The 18,110-nt window shown below is 34.2% G+C and overlaps 1 protein-coding gene across 1 annotated transcript in view; it reads right to left on the reverse strand.

Moving 5' to 3' along the window:
• TNKS (tankyrase) overlaps positions 1-18,110 on the reverse strand; it is a 182,858-nt gene that overhangs the window by 90,792 nt on the left and 73,956 nt on the right. The window contains exons 4-5 of the mRNA XM_007174051.2: positions 6,760-6,796; positions 5,925-6,000 (exon numbers count right to left, since the gene is read on the reverse strand). Of these exons, the coding sequence (XP_007174113.2) occupies positions 5,925-6,000; positions 6,760-6,796 (113 nt within the window). The remainder of the gene's footprint in view (positions 1-5,924; positions 6,001-6,759; positions 6,797-18,110) is intronic.

Genomic DNA, 18,110 nt, shown 5'->3' on the forward strand with positions numbered 1-18,110 from the left:
AATAAATATGTTTGGTGATTTGTTTAAAAATCTTCACTTATTCTTCCAAGCAGCTGTGAAAGAACCATTTTCAGTAATCCGCCTGAGAAATGACGCAAACTTTCTTGACCAATAGACAATATGCATTGAGTTATACGCAATACTTTCTTATAGCAGGGGTATTTCAGTTAGCTAGTACTACATAACAAACCACCCCTAAAATGGTAGGTTACCTGGGTGGCTCTTCTGCTCTATGTGGTATGAGCTAGGTGTTAGGACGACTGGTGTCACCTGGAGGCTGGACTGGACGCTCAGCTGAGGCTAAAAGTCGAGGACACGTGGAGAGTTAGAGTCATCTAGAGCCTTAACCAGTCTCGGTGGGTCTTTGGCTAGAGGCCTCAGTTCTTCCCCACATGAACTTCTCCATACGGCTGCTTGTGCTTGCTCATGGCATGGCAGCTGGGAGCCAAGAAAGAGTATTCCAAAAGCAAGAAACTGCAGCTACCAGGCCAATTCCAAGGGCTAGTCCTAAACCTGGCATGGCATCACTTCTACTTTATTTTATTCATCAAAGCAGTCCCAGGCTTAGTTCATAGCCTGTGTGGGAGGGGACTAGACAAGAGCATAAATAATGAGAGGCCCAGTTCATTGAGGGGTTGTCAAAGTAACAATATGAGGACTGTTAAAATCCTGTTCCAGCAAAATATTTAGAGAAGACTTACACTGAAGGAGGGAGGTGTTACCAAGAATACTGTATTAGAATATGACAAATTCACATAACCCTAAAATTTAAGTATAAATTGCAAAAACCATTGCATTAATCCTACATATTCTTTGTGCTACACTGGATGTGCTTTATGGAATTTAAATGAATGTTGTGGCATTATTTTTCAGCCGGATATTAATTTTTAATAAATATATTCTTTAAAATGGGTATATGTATCTTATGAACACATTTCTGAATTTATAAGCTGCAAAAATAAACAAATTTAATTTATTAAATGTGATGTGGGGTGGGGAGGAGACAACGACCAAGTTCCAAGACAATTAATTCGATTGTATGCTTTGTAGATTACCTGGTAACCTACATTTTATCCAAATGCCACCTGGGACTGAGCTTGGTAATAAAGACAATTTAAGTGGAGAAGTGGGGGATGCAGAAGTACTCAGAAGTATGTATGTGTCCATTCTAAATATGCTCAAAAGCCAAAAATATATCAGAGGAGTAGGGATCTAATTTTCTGAAGTTCTACTATGTGCTACATTTACCACATTATTTCATTTAATCCTCTCAAATGTCTTGTGGAATGGGTATCATTATCCCCATTTAGTAAAGAATACACTGAAAACTGTAGAGCCATAGTCACACACTTAGAAAGTGCAAGAGCAGAGAACAGAATCCATCTGTTTGGCCTCAAAGCCCATTTGCTCTTTCGACTATTATCACATAGTTTTTTATGGTATCTACAAGGGATGGTACTAAATTCTACTTTATTTCTGATTGATCCCTATTAAAAAATAGTTTTTAAACACTTTACTTTTCTCCATTTCCAGAGTCTTATTCATTATTAACTATTTTATGGAAGCAAACATTTACACAGTAGAAATCCGACATTTAAAGAAACCCTTCAGTTAATCTTTCTGAATTTAAATCATGCTCCTCCAGTTGCCTTTCATCTAAATTTGTGATTTCTTACAGAAGAGCATACATGTCTAAATACTAATGCTTTAAAAATAAAAGAGCTAGAAAAAAAATCTCACCTTAAATCTACACTTTGTATCACAGCAAAAGGAATCATATTTTTTTAGGCACTGGCTTCAATGTCCTGGATAACGTCTTCATCATTCTAACAATTTTGAGCTCCTTGTGAACCAATACCATTAAACACACAGTTATCTCCCATGACACTTAGCACAATGACCTATACATGGCATGTGCTGAGTGCTGACTGAATGAACAAAAGGAGCAGAAAGAAACTACCATAACATTGAATATTTTATAATAAAAACAAAATTCCAACCAAACATTAGTTACTTTCAATATTTGGTGACAAACAATTACAGCAATAGTATGCATAGTAAATGCATGCAAAGATACATATTATTTCTATTTAGGAATATGTACAGTAATGCCAAACTCCAACCTATTCCTTGTTATAAGGAGGGCATAAATTTAGGACATTTATTTTGGAAGGGGATAAAGGCAGCCAGGAAAGGGACCTAAAAGAACTCTGAAGAGGGTTGAGTGTTGGAATAATCTGAAATGTATTCAAATACTTATTTTCATTCATTGTAAAAAGGTATCCTTATAAAAATTAATATTGCAAAACAAGAGACGACCACCATCTCAAATTTATGTATCAAACAAGACCAGAATATTTGGATAATTGCTAACAAAATGTCTGATCATGATAGAACATGCTGTAAAGAGAGATTAAAGGACAAGACATCTAAGTTTGAAAATATAGGAATTACAGAAAGGAAGCAATCTGTTTTAAGGACCTGGTCGCTGCAATTCAAAATAAGAAACTATGGAATGCTATGCCTAATCACAATGGGCAGGAGACAGAAGAACAATAAATTATATCTATGCCCCTATGTTTCTAAAGTGGCCAGCATTAGAACATGCGTGTAATTGTATGAAAGTAGCATTTTAGAACAAAACATTACAAAAAATGTTTCTGCCTTTGCTTTTTAGGGAAAACAACAACAACTGGAAATTTCTAGAGTAGTCAAGCTCTGCTTTGATTTACATGTCAAATAAAAGCAAAATATAACCATGTAAATTACTTAAAACCTTATTGGTACTTCACTATTTTCAGATTCTACAGGTTAGAAAAACAAATGTCTGTGGGAAATAAAAATTTTAACCACTGAGATATTACCTAATGGGATAATCATCAAGTCACAGTACAGAATTAAGAGACTATTTAAATTTACACTGTCACTGTACAAGCCCACGTACCACTTGGAAAAGGAAGGCTGACGTCTAAACCCCCCACATATATCTAGGCAATCTCTCCACCCACTAGTTAGTGTATAAGGAACATTGCTTTTCTAAAAACATTACAAAATTGACACTTCCATGGGCTTTTAAAATTTACAAACCAGGAATCGTAGTAAAAACAGTGACAGGCAAGGATTCAGTTAAGCATTGATACAGTCATTTAAAAACCTGCTAAAAATGAATTTGATTCTGCACTGTGTTCTAAAATGCAAATTCAAGAAATAAAACTTCATATACCTGACTAATTTACTATACATGTAAAGTACCTGTATCCTCTTGTTTATATACAATCTGACTTCCTAATTCTAGATAAACACATGCTAATGGCCTGGAAAAATACTAAATATATACGATTGACTTGTAATTCAGCAGCTAGATTTGCTTACACATCCTCTTGATATCAATAGCAAGAAAACAAAAGAGACTGTCATAACTAAAGGATCTTTTCCCAATCTCCATCAGCACCCACAATATCTACCACTTCACGGCTCTACTGCAACTGGTGTATCTAATAAGAATTGCTCTGTGCCATAAACAAGGGTAATATCTAAATATGAACATTATTCAATTTTAAACATGAAATTTTATTTGCATTTTGCATACTGATGAACAATTTTGAATGATTTTTTATGTTATATGCATAGCACCAAAACGTAATAAACACTTAAGTCTAATTTTCTTTTTCTATCTAATTTGAGAAAATTGATAATCTAAAAAAGTATAGGAGCACATTTTGGAAAATTATTACATTATTTATATGTTGTGAAGCCTTCAGTATAATAGTAATGTTTGAGACATGTTCTTAAAAATGTTCTACACATTAAAATATATAATTCTCCCTTGTGGTACAATTACTCAAAAATAAATTGATAAAATCATACTAGTAATAATATATAATAACAGAAAATATACAATTCCCCATTCATATACTTCTGAGTTAATTTTCTAACTGGCAAAGAGCACAGATGATTTTTTTCACTCGAAGGATAAAATTATGTTCATCTGGGAGCATATTCGTAGCCTAAGCTTCTGCTACATGCAAAATGCCAGGCTTGGTCCGGTACAAAAGAGAGCTAATAGCCAAGTAGAAGAAAAAGACACGTATGAATAACCACAATTCAAGAACTCTGCGGTAAATGCCATAGAGTAATACAGAAAAGGAGCCATAGGAATTTGAATGAGGAATATGTTAGTTTCAGCTACAGGAATAAAGGAAGTGTATCCTCCTTTGGGGAGAAGGAAAAATAAAGAAGTTCTATATATTTGTGTAGGGATTGAGGCAAGGAGAAGAGGTAATTTCTTAATTATCAGTGTTCACGCTCCTTAATTATTTTGATTTACTGAGCTAGGAATGGGGCTGTCAAGGTATAAGGGTAAGGATGGGAGAATGAGGCTGGGATGGAAACTGACTCCTATTATAGTAATCTCACATAAATTTTGGAATATTAAAATGGCTGTGGAAAACTGAAGTAGGCTGGGCTCTAAAAGAGCTCTGTCTAAAGATATAGCTGCATTTACAGATAAGAAGGGTTCTTTCTGCATAGTGATAAAAGTCGCCTTATCTACTTAAAAGGATCCAAACAAAATCTGGAACTCAAAGTAACTCAAGGAAGTTAAAACTTCCAAAGCAACTACAAAATTGAAGGGAAAATGAGCAGTTACCATTTAAAAACATCTCCCAGAAGTCATTAATAGTACCAAGTAAATCTTTGCTAATTTATAGCTTGATATATACATAATTTAACCTACCATGAAAGTAGAAGTCTCCTCCAAATTATCCAGAGAAACTAAACATTCATTAGGCCATGTGAAATAATATACAAGCCATCTTCAATAACAACATATATTTGGAAGGATTCAAATCAATGCCACTATTATATGGGTTTCATTAGAATGGGGAAAAAAGTGAAAGGAAAGCTGAATAATTTTAATCTATAAAATTATCACTCAGAGAAAAATAATTTTTTAAAAGCAAAACAGTTCATTATTTCTAAGGGGTACCATCCATCCTGATACTTTCCATAGTATATTTTCGATATAAATAATTCCAAAGGAATTAATTCTTTAAATATTAGGTACAAGATAATTTTCCACAATATCTGCAGTATAACTTTAAAAATGTTTTAGGTTTTAAAAATATAAAAGCCATCCTTTAACATTAAAAAATTAACCAACATTTTTAAAAAGACTTCATAGTACAAAGTGTTTTGTTTTTCCGTATCTATAAGGCAAACCACTGCAAAACTTTGTGGTCAGATACCAAAGGCTGTAAAGGATTACATTTTCAGTCTCTATTCAGCAAGAATATGAAGCAGATAATGAAGATACCACTGCATGTTTTATATATTACCTTACATTTATGACAAATGTATATTAATACAGAATATTTTTCTCTGCTTTAATACTTTCTTTCAATATATAACGATGAAAACTTAGCAAAAAAAAAAAAAGCAGGGCCATTACAATAGACCTAAAAAGATCATTAGCATTTTCTCAGCTTTAAATGGAAAAAGTGTTGGTTGTCTAGCAAACAAATTTTCCTTTGCCAAAAAGAAATAAAAAATATATCCTAACCAAGATGGGTAATTAGGATGTAAACAAATACTTCTAATTTCCATTATCATACACAGAAAATAATACACATTGTTATAATTTTAATCACCAAAAAAGCTGCAGTTCCATTTAACAAATAACTTTCAGTGTCTGACATTTAAGAGAAAAGGCTTAAGATCCATGCTTCACCAGCTCTATGAACATGTCACAACAGCATTTCATTTTACAGTTAAAAGGTACCAGTAAAATACAGCCATATGTATGTATGTATATATACATGTGTGTATATATATGTATATACACATATATATGCCAACTTTAAAAATTTTAACTGTAAAGCAAAAAGAAATCACTGAAGGGGAATATTATATTTTAAATGACTTACCTTTCGCCCATCACTTGCATGGCAATTCACATTTAGAGGAGTCAGTAAAGCCATTAGTTTTTCTTCATTACCACTCCTACAAAAAGGTAGTAAGTTAATTCCTATAAAATTATAGTGCTTCTTATGAATGTTTATGGATATTTTTCACAAGAGAGTAGAAAATGATATGGGCTTGCTTTGATTTCTTTTATATGGTTCTGAATGAATCTCTTTTGCTATATTCAATTCAATCAATATATTCCTAATAATTCCTGTTAATCATCATACAGTGGTATATCATAGATAAGGTAGCTTTCTACATTTTTGTTTTATTTATCTGCATAAAGTCACCTTCTTAATTACAAACAAACTTTACTCTGATAAGTGATCTAAAACACTGGAGTTAAAAACACATATAAAATGCTGTAAAAAGCTAATCAATTAAATTATAAATGAACAAGAACAAAAGAAAATGGGTGAGAATTTTAACATTTACTTCATGCCCCTCATTCAAGCTTGGCTAGAAAAATTTCCAGAGAAAAATAAAGATATAGGTATTTAAATACTCCAAGAATATCATTCGAAAAGCTCGGCAACTCAGGTTTGCAGTTACCTTAAGAAATGTTCCAAATAAAATTAACCTTACAATCATCACCATAATGAAAGACAGTCTCATTTAATACACTAATCGTGCAAAATAAAGTATACAAAGATTTAGTATAAGGTCTTATCTGCATTATCGTATAAAATCCAAGCAAGACAATAACATGTTATAATTTTTATAGTCCTCCACCTGCCCTCCCCCTTTTCTCCCTTAAATGCATTATACTCACTTAAAATGAATGGAATCACTTACCTAGCAGCTTCTAGGAGTTCGTCTTTCTTGTATTCACCTAGATGATTGCAAAATATCATGCTGTTAGCATTTGGCAGAAGACAGATTAAGAAATGCAGTAGGCAGCAAATAGAGAATTAAATAGAAAAGAACAGAAAAAGAGAGTCCACACCCCGCTGGGTGATGGAGCCGTGACGTTAGCCAGCTTGTGAAGGCAGCATCACCAGTGCCTTGGAGACGGGCAGCAAATTGACGCAGCTTCTTGTCCAATCCTCAGATGAAATAGCTTTCTTCAGACGACCAATGAATGCTAAATCTTGTGTCCAGAAACACATTCCCTCTGATAACAGCATGCCAGTTGAAGACAATGTCCCCTCCCCCCTTTTCTATTCAGGCTGTCACAGTATACTTGTGAAGCATAATACATTCTGAGACAAAAGCAAAATAATGTGGCTCTTTAAAGGTACAAATTACTAGTCTTCAAAAAACCTCAGTTTTATTTGTAATGACATGGAAAGTTTTGTCAAAAAAAAAAAAAGCCCAACACATTAATTACCATTGCTGAGCTTTATAGCAGAAGAAAAAAAATATCAGGATCATGAAGCCTTTGCCTCGATAGGGTAGGTCTGTAGACTAGAAATACGTGAACTACGTACCAAATGCTATGAACCCCTTGCAGGCAGTGCTCTAAAAACCAAAACAGTGAATACATTCTTAAATGACAATAATATTCTAACGTGCTGCAACCTACACTTTATACAAATTCAATACCAAAGTTTAACAACAAAGAATCTTAAAAATATTTTTTAAAAGGAGACTGGGGTCTCTGAGAATAAGCAGACATCCAACTATTAAGATGTGAATAATTTTTCTCCATTCTATTTTTTAATATATCACAGACTGAAAATAGGTATATAATTTAGAATCTTCAATACAAATTTCTTAGGGCATTCAAGAACTAACAAACAAGTCTTTGCAAGCACAATTGAAGGAATTTTAGTAATATAGAGTTTGCTCACTGAATAAATAAAAGGAACAGCCAGGACCATGATTCAGCTATAATATGCTGACTCAGTTTGCTATATCATTAAAGAAATAATTATACAAAATGTCTAAGCAAGTAATTATGTGAAGGCAAATATTAAGTATACATATAAAAAATAAAATTTTAGATTAAAATGTTATAATTCTATTAAGAAATAAGCTTAAACTACTTTTAAAAATCTATCACTTATAAATATGGATTTCTCTGCATTTTATTTTGCTACAGAATGCAGAATATTGATGTAAATATTTTAAGGACGTCTCAGGACCATCAAGCACATGTTTAAATTCTATAACCCTTCATTAGCAAATATTTTTTTAGTTTAAACTTTTGTCTTGATTATTAGATGGAGATTTTATTAAAATCTAGAAACTGTAAGCAGTTATTTTCAAATAAGGAAAAAGTTGTTAAATATCTATTCTCTCCTAAGGGAATTTTATATACCAATAAAGTCACGGGCTCAACAATATACATGGATAAGCTAGAATGCATGCTTCATGGTAAGAGTCGGTCTTTCTAATTTCCCATGTATTGTATTCCAGATTCTTTAACTAATTGACAGTTTAAGATTTACATTATTCTAATCCCCCACAAATAAGGTTCTTGTCTTCCCAAAACCGAAGACCTACCTTTATTAAATATTTTAGGTGGCAATATGGAAGTGAATGAGACAGTTTAAGAATCCCCTTCTGGGCTTCCCTGGTGGTGCAGTGGTTAAGAATCTGCCTGCCAATGCAGGGCACACGGGTTCAAGCCCTGGTCTGGGAAGATCCCACATGCCACGGGGCAACTGGGCCCGTGAGCCACAATTACTGAGCCCGCGCGTCTGGAGCCTGTGCTCCGCAACAGGAGAGGCCGCGATAGTCAGAGGCCCGCGCACCGCGATGAAGAGGGGCCCCCGCTTGCCACGACTAGAGAAAGCTCTCGCGCAGAAACGAAGACCCAACACAGCCAAAAATAAATAAATAAATAATAAATAAATAAATTTATTAAAAAAAAAAAAAGAATCTCCTTCTGAGAAAATAGTATGACCCATACCCTCAAACGCCTTAAGAATCAAGAGCAGGGCTTCCCTGGTGGCGCAGTGGTTGAGAATCCGCCTGCCAATGCAGGGGACACGGGTTCGAGCCCTGGTCTGGGAGGATCCCACATGCCGCGGAGCAACTGGGCCCGTGAGCCACAACTACTGAGCCTGCGCGTCTGGAGCCTGTGCTCCGCAACAAGAGAGGCCGCGACAGTGAGAGGCCCGCGCACCGCGATGAAGAGTGGCCCCCGCTTGCCACAACTAGAGAAAGCCCTCGCACAGAAACGAAGACCCAACACAGCCATAAATAAATAAATAAATAAAAATTAAAAAAAAAAAAAAAAAGAATCAAGAGCAAAATAAGTGAAATTATGGGGTAATCTATAAAAGTCATTCATTTAGTCAGTCAGCAAACAATTATTTGAAAGTCCTATAGGCCAGATTCAAAACCAAAAAAGAAACTATCATCTCTAAACTCAAGGAATAATAGTCTATTAAACAAGACAAACAAGTAAACAAATGATGAGAGTAGGAAATCAGTCTTATGCTATGAAGAGTTTAAAGGCTAGTCTTAAGTAGGATTAATAAGAGGCAGGATAATTGTAGTTCAAGGAAGGTTTCCTGGAAGAAGGAAAACTTGTGCAGAGTTTTTAAAGGAAGAACAGGTAATCCTCCGGTGAAGAAGGGTGAGGGGGAAGGAAGCAACCAAAGTAAAAGAAATGACAGGGGCAATGGCCGCTCAGTAAACCTGAAACAAAGCACATTTGCAGGGGAATGGGTAAGAATGAGGCAGAGAAGAAATAGAAAGATCACATGAATGGCACTCTAAGAAGTTTGAACTTTATTTTGAAAACAATGAGGAAATACTGAAATATTTTAACAAGTAGAATGCAAAGTATATTTAAAGATCTATAAGTTTTGTGATTATTTAAAATATTCCCATATTCTACTCCAGTGAACTTTTCTTGGGGAGGAAAGTGGCCCAAACGGGGTAAAGGGAGGTGAAGACAATAAATTCGGACACAGTCTATATTTTGGTGTAAGTATACATTTCCTGATATACAGTAATCATACTGAAATTGAGAAGTGAAAGCAGCTACTATTGAAATTGAAGTCATAGTGAAACATGACTGTAGTAAGCTAGGATATAAAACTGCAAAGTATTTGGCATCTCCAAAGTTCAAATCAGTCTACTTACATAAGCTTCTCATCAAGTATAGCTTATTGATATTTTCTCCAAAGGGCACTTTTTGAAGAAAAAAAAAAAGTTATTCCCTCATGGATAAACTGATAATAAACCAAAGCTTTCAAAAGGATACATATAAGTGCACCCAACAGTGGCAGACCCAGGTATTACAAATGACTTTCTACTTTCACTGTTAGAGATCCTAGTACTTTAATCAGCTTTTCTGCAATACATTCCAACATCCACTGTCTGGTGCCCGAGGACCACAATCCATAAACAGTCAAAGCTATTTTTCAAATGCTACATCGCAGAAATAAGTAGCATAATGAACTTAGAGTCCCTCACACACTCTGACAACAAATCTGAGCTGCTTACTTAACAGTGAAACCCCAGTTCTATTTCATTTTAGCTGCGAATCTGAAAATATTCTGGCTGAGACTCTGGTGCTCTGTGGAGCATTTATATTCTTTAATAACATCCAGATAAAGGCTAGCAACAGATCAGCCAGAAAGGAAACTAGGCAATTATAGTCAAGATAATAGCAGCCAGAAATGGAGAAAACAGATGGCTTAAAATATTTTTCTTTGATTAGAATAAAATAAGTGGGGCTAAAAAAAAAAAAAGCAAGCCACAAAGTTTACTTTCCAAAATCTGAACTGTTTTTATTAGTAAACTAAGTGTTGATAGGATGCATGTAAAGATACACACACACACACACACACACACACACACACACACAGTCGGGGGGCAGAGGTAAGAGTTAATGTGTTAAAAAGTATCAATATGTTATCAGAAAGGTTAAAAATGAAAGTTAAAAAATAAAGGTTAAAAATAAAACTCCCCTTTGTATTTCTCTGAGGTAGTTAGAAACAACTTCTCTTTCACTTACTGTGAAGGCAAAATTACTTTTTGAATAAAAATGAAGAAAACCTGAATCAATAAATAGACGTCATAATTATTGACTTATCTCAATTTCAACATCTTAAGGGGCTTTTGTTCTTTACTTCAGCAACTGACAGGATCAAAGCAGACTACATTTTCTAAAAATGAGTCATTTGGTTTTGTTGAGATGGTACAACGTGGAAAAATTATGAACACAGAATCATAAATTCTTAAAGCAATAAAGGACTAAAAAAGAATTTTGACCTTTCTTTTCTCTACTTTGAAACCATGCATAATACATGCCTATCAGTAACATCTCTTGTTATATGCAGTGAGGGGGGGTGTAACTTGAAAGTCACCTTTCTCCTGTCACCTCATCCCCAATTTCAGAATAGCTTTCCTAAGGGATCATCAACATATTATTTACAGTTAATGAAACTGACACCAAGACAATTAAATGAATTGCCTAAGGTTTCACTGAGTATTATTCACTATCTGTCAAGCCCTGAAAAAAGGCTAACGTGAGCAGAAACTAACCAAATCTACGTTTTGGAAGAAGCGATGTAAACAAAAGAGTAACAAAACAATGATAGTAATAAAACAATTTTAAAAACAATACAAGAACTAGCTTTAAACAGGTTGAACATACTTAGATAACATATGCCAATTATTTCCATCAAAACTACTTTAAAGCAGGGAACTTTCACATGAGCTTGTAAACATGGGCCAAAAAAAAAAGTAAGCATATAAGTTTTACCTTTTAGTTTGTTTTAACATTTTGGACCAAGGGAATAGGTAGGAATGAAGACAATGTATTCCAGGTCTATTAAAATGACCAATACATTTTGCATTTCCCACAGCATGTGTTAATTCCTCATGCTTTAGGTATCTCAAGGTAAGAGCTACGTTAAGACTTCAATCAAGAATCTCAATTATCAAGTTTAGGGACCCTTTTGTTGCTGAGGGCTAAGTAGTACCATGAATTGCTAATTCTCATACAGATACTTTCTCATCAAGCTGCCAACAAATACAAGAGATGAACTGATTCTTGTAACTAAACCGACAGCCAATATGGGGAATAAAATATTAATTTAGGTGACATAATCCATTGTGTTTTCACTAACAGATTTGATATTTTAGAAACAGCTACGTAGTTGTGGAAGGAATTTCACTGAAGCACCAGGAAATAATCTGATCTCAAGATGTTAAGCTAGGTCTTCCACCGAAAGCAATTTTCAGACAGGCTGATATCTACTATACGTACACATGGCCCCAGGAATGATCTGCATCCTCTCTCTGAAATTATTTTTTGAATTATTTGAATTATTTATTTCAATTGTTAACTGAATTATTATTTCGCTCTCTGAGATCTTTCATAAATATTTTCAGGACAATGTTGGGAAAAAATTACAAAGTATTAAGAGTCCTCGATGCCTTCTTCCAACTTCTGAATCCTATCAATCTTCCCACTCATTCTGATTCTGGCTTCAAAGTCCATAGCATTAGAGAAGTCTAGAATCACGATCAAACTAAACGCTCCACATCGATTCTAAACAAGGAATAATTGGGGGCTTTAAAATTTTAGGCTTGAATAGAGTTATTTTCCTGGTGGAGATCCTTCCTATTTTCTGCTCCCTACAACTCTGACCTTTCTAATTCGCTAACATTAAACCTGTGCTACAGTACCAACGTAAACTCTAAGCTGGCTGTCCAGTACAGTGAAGCTTGAGAAGAATTTTCCAATTCTTTAGAAAAATGGAGATGTCCCACACATCCTGCCCTGCAGGGCAGCTGATAATCAATTTTCAAAGATAAAAGGCCCCCAAATACAACCATATTATCTTATAATATTTAAACGATAAAAATTATAATGTATTACATGTTAACCAAAAAACCTAAACCAAGGTCCTAAAACATTAAAAAACACGAAATTACACTCAGACGTAACAAAGGCTCTGCAAAAAAAACATATAATGCAGTCAATAAATAATATGATTGTTACCAACCAGTTTCTTTGTATGCAGTAACATGTCTTCACTTAGCCCCAGTGACATCTTAGATAGGCATCCCATTTATGGACACTTAAGTAGGGTTTCAAATAATTTATACCTGCTTCTGACATTCTGTCAATTGTATTTGGAATGTAACTCAAGACTTTTCACGGATTTGTTTGTTTGTTTGTTAAAAACGGAAGTATTAAAATCTGGGACATAACTACAAACACACACTGGCCAAAAAAATGTTGTATTATAATATATATGCATTCTCTAAAGTTGGGTATTAAAAACCAGGAGAAGTATTCCTAATGCACACTGTTAACCAGTGAGACATTCCGCAAAGTGTTCCTGTACTTTAAAAGACCTTTTGATATGTCACAAAGAAGATAAGAAGGGAGGGAGGGACGGAGGGAGGGAGGGTAGGTAGGAAGGAAGGAAGGAGATCTCATTCTAAGCATGTCAGATTGTGATGCCATGTATGATGCAGTGTCTGGGTGCTTGGAATGCCCACCACTGCTTAAGCCATCAACTATCTGTGTAAATGACTGGTCAGGGCTGAGAGAACTGGGATATTGACTTTTTACTATCACAATGTTTGCTGTCCAAAAATGGTCTGGAAAAGTAAAATCGTATTTGATCCAAAACAGGCCAATAGTTTTACATTCTTTGTTCTATATCAGGGATCCTTCTTCTATAGCAATCAACCCACAATTTCTTATGTGCCAATTCAAAATCCCCAAAGCTCTAAAAATTCATTTGGCAGCAAAACTTGACTCACCTGGTATACATAGCTATCATATACATTAATGTTTGATTATACGGTTAAGCCCAGACTCCTCTGGGATATTTTATGATATAGTAGATGTGCTATGTCTTTTAATATTTTATTTACTCACTGAAGTACAATTTACATACGTTAAAATTCAACCTTTTCAAATGTACAGCTCTATGAATTTTGACAAACTTATACAGCTGTGTAGCCACTATCTCAAAATTTGAACATCTCCATCACCCAAAATGTTCCCTCAGGCCCCTCTGTAATCAATCTATCCCAAACCAATAGCAATCGCTAATCTAATTTCTTTCTCTGTAGTTTTACTTTTTATAGAATGTCATATAAATGGAATCACAGGATATGTAGACTTTTAAGTATGGCTTCTTTTTCTTAGTATAAATGCTTTTGAGATTCATTCATGTTTTGGACTACCAATATTTGTTCTTTTTGATTATCAAGCAGTATTCCATTATATGAATGCACCTGAATTTGCTTGTCCATTCACCAGTTGATAAACACGTGGGCTGTTTCCAGCTTTTGCTGATTATGAATAAAGCTACTGTAAAAATTCAGACAGGATTTTGTATGGACCTATGTCTTCATTTCCCTTGGGCAAATACTTAGGTGTGTGGGTGCTGGGATGTACAGTAAATGTATGTTTAACTTTATAAGAAACTGACAAATCACATCTTTTTTAAAATTTGAAAAATTCTTTATTCTGGAATATAATCACGCCACCTACAGAAAGGAAAAAGAACAAAAGAGAAAAAGTTGACTAATGAGAAATATGACAGTACTGTATTGCTAGAAATCTCAACCTCACAGCTAGAAATCCCAATCTTGCCTCTTTTTGAGGGCAATTCACCTAAAAACTGAACTAATTTGCACAGCTTTTAGTTCTTCATTTCTCACTTGTTCTGTCTTTTGTATTTTTTTTGAAATAGGGAGAATATACAAATTTAATCTCTTCATTCAAGGAACTGTTTTGTATGTAGTACCTGCGATCTCAGAGCTACGAGAATACATGAACAAAGCATATTTTGATTTATAGGAACCATACTGTTATCTGTGAAAAGGAAATTACTTTCCTGCAGTCCTTGCTCTTATCAGGATGGTGAGCCCCTCAATGCATCAGCCTACTGAGGGCTAGGAGTTTGGTGAGACACCTATTTTGGGATAGTCAGACCTCTGCCTTCTTACACCAAATATAAGGAATTAAGGAAACTAAGGCTAATGCAGAAGTACAAGTGACTACTTTTTGAATGATGTAAGAATTGTCTTGTCTTCACTGTAATTATTGTATATGATTGCATTTTATTCTTTGTATATTTTGTCCTGTTTACAAAGTCTCTGAAAGATGTAGTAACTTTGCAATTTTGGTCTTTTCAGGAAGCACCAATTATGATTTACTTCTTTAAGCTGCAAATGCTTAACTTATTTTTTTCTTATATTTCCCCCAAAGTATCACTAAATCTCTTATTCAGGGTTAGAGTTAATTAAACTTAGTGAAGTCTGAGTAATGGTATTTTATCCTGGGCATAATCTTTCTCATTCAAACTCTCTCTCTCTCTTTTAATGTCACTCATTTATTAGTTCTCCTTTGAATAACATCATTTATTTATTCATTTAACAAATATATATTCACTATCTATAATATGCCAAGCATAACACAGCTACTACTACTGTATCATGTACTGAATCTTGAATTAGTAGGACAAAAGTGATGGAATCAGAGCTAGAACACGAGGAATGGTATCAAATCCATAGACTATATTATTCATTTAGCACGTTGCAGTGCACAGCTGTCACTGACGGAAGTATATCACACGTGTAAACATTATCTGTCAAGTATGTTAAGGAAAAGATGTTGAGGACCACTTTCAGAAGATGACAGAGCTAAGCACCATGTTCTTAAAGCTTTTAGATATTTACCATTGACAGTGAGAGAGAGATTGAGGCATTGAGTGTGTGTACGTCTGTGTTAATAAAGGATTTAGATCAGGGAAATGATAGTTCCTAACTTCGGGGGGGATCACGAAGCACTTTAAGGAGCTAATGAAAGCAGCTTCAGACCCTCTCTGTAGGGAGAAAATTCTTTGCACATATGAAAACAAACTCAAATTTTTGCCTACAGTTTTAGAGTTTTTACAGAATCGTTGGAGTCTATGAAGTTATTACAGGTTAAGAACTGCTGTTAAAAAAAAAAAGTACCTCTGACTTACACTCATTGATTCTAAATATAATCTTAAGGCAGGCTTGGCACGATAAACTAGTTTGATATCCTTATTTTATACATGACTCAGCTAAGACCCAGAATAAGTACATAACTTGCCTAAAATTTTAAAACTATACAGTGGCAAAGCTAGGACTAGAATCCATGTCCTTTGCCAGTATTTTTAATTGGAGTAGTATGGGGTGATTTCCTGAAGTAAGTCATATATAAGCTTGGCCATACATTTTTGGGCAGGATTTTAACATGTGGAAATGGATTGGAATTTGGATAATTATCAATCTGAGCAAAGAAGTGCAGGAAAATGGAATGTGTAATGGGGAAAGGTGACTGATGTCAAATTTAGGGTATATGTTGGGAAGGTGAAGTGGAATGGGGGGCACTGAATAATAATTTAAAAAGTAAATTTATATTTTAAAGGATCTTGAATGTTAGGTTGTAGAGTTTAACATGGTTTTGTAAGGTACAGGAACGCTTCGTTTACTTTTCTTTTCTTTCTTTTTGAGCAGGGGAGTAAACTAATTAAAGCTGAACTTAACCTGGTAGCTCAATGAACTAAGACCTGGAGACACTGGGGATTAGTTACAGGGCTATTGTAGCAAGATGGTGAGAAGAAAAGTACGTAAATGGTGGCGGTAAGAATGGAAAGAATGTCAAGTAGAGAGAAGGCACTGAATGGATCACAATGCAGCAGAGCTTATATTTGATGTGTTAGTTTTATGTGTCACCTGGGATATCATGTTACATAGCTATAAATGGTAAAATTTAAAATATTTACATCTCGATCTTAGATTAATACTTCACCCAATAATCTTTCTGAACATGATCACAGTAGCAACACTTTGCTAATTCAGCTTCTACTTAATGGATATATTACCACAGGCTCAGACTTCATACACTGAGAAATGTCCATTAAATTAGAATAATCTATTTAAATAATATAGCTAATTTATTTAATTATTAATTTAGATGTTGAGACTACAGTCTTTGATTCTTGCACAGCCTATTTCAAGACAGACATTGAGAGTTCATAGTTCACCTAGGAGGCGTTTCAGACATATTAAAGAAAATGTTCTCCAAGAGAAATAGTTTTAGAAAAAATAAAAGACTATAAGAGAGGTACTGAGGTATAATGTCTGGAAGGCCAGTTTGCTCCTTTCCTGAGCATAATATTAGCTTAAAAAAAAATCCAATACAGATGAGCAGTCACTTAATTTACTTAACTACTACTGTCTTATTATAAAGTTAATATAATGGGCTAGTGTACTAACATGATAACTACTGATTTTGACTTTCTTCTTAGACTTTTATCTACTTTTCTTATTTTGTTCAACTGAGAAGGAGATATATGAGGAAGTTTATTATTTCCGAAAAATATGGAGGAAAGATTTTAAAGTTGAGGAAATGAAGAGGACATATTTGCAATTTTTTGGGAAAAATTATTTCGTAGTATTTTGCTTTGGGAAATTGTTTCAAGTCTGTCTAAATGTAGATCAGGAAAAACATCTTTATTTGAAGTAGCAAACCGGAGAAACAGAAGTAGATGTTCAATTTCAGATAATCTTAAAATTACATATCTTACTGGGATATATTTTCCTATGTATAGAGAAGCAGGAAGCCACATGTCAACTGTACATTTTAATTTTCTTATCTGGAATATATTTAACCCCATCCCTTAGTATCAGTTTTATTGTCTAGTTCCATTTTATTTTAAATACGTAGCAAAACAGGGCAGCAACAATTATATCAGAAACATGTATAAGATAACTGTATGTCAATAATGAAATCTGTGTCAACATTCCATGTCTTTTGTGTGTGCTAATATGAATTTCTTAGCAGAAATTAGATTTATATCAATGCTTGATATTATCTTTTCAGTAGATGGTTATTCAGAACTTCCTTGTTCCTCTTATATTTCAGAAAGCTGCTTGGATTAACCTGTGATATGTATCACTTCATGCATACAACCCTGCCACGTTGTTCAAAACATTAATCTGTTTTTCCATGGTTAGGTTTTAGCTTCATACTATCCATAACTTTATTGTAGAAATTGCCTATGAGAAACATTTACTACCATTTCTAAACAAGATGACCAAAGACAGAGATTGCAGGTACTACATATGAAAGTTTCTTGAATGAAGAGATGAAATCTGTATACTAATTTTAATAACAAACAACAAAAATGAATTCTTTTTGAAATAATTTTAGTATAAATACTTCACATCAAACATTA

The sequence above is a fragment of the Balaenoptera acutorostrata genome, chromosome 21 (assembly GCF_949987535.1).
Source record: "Balaenoptera acutorostrata chromosome 21, mBalAcu1.1, whole genome shotgun sequence".
NCBI classification, from domain to species: Eukaryota; Metazoa; Chordata; class Mammalia; order Artiodactyla; family Balaenopteridae; genus Balaenoptera; species Balaenoptera acutorostrata.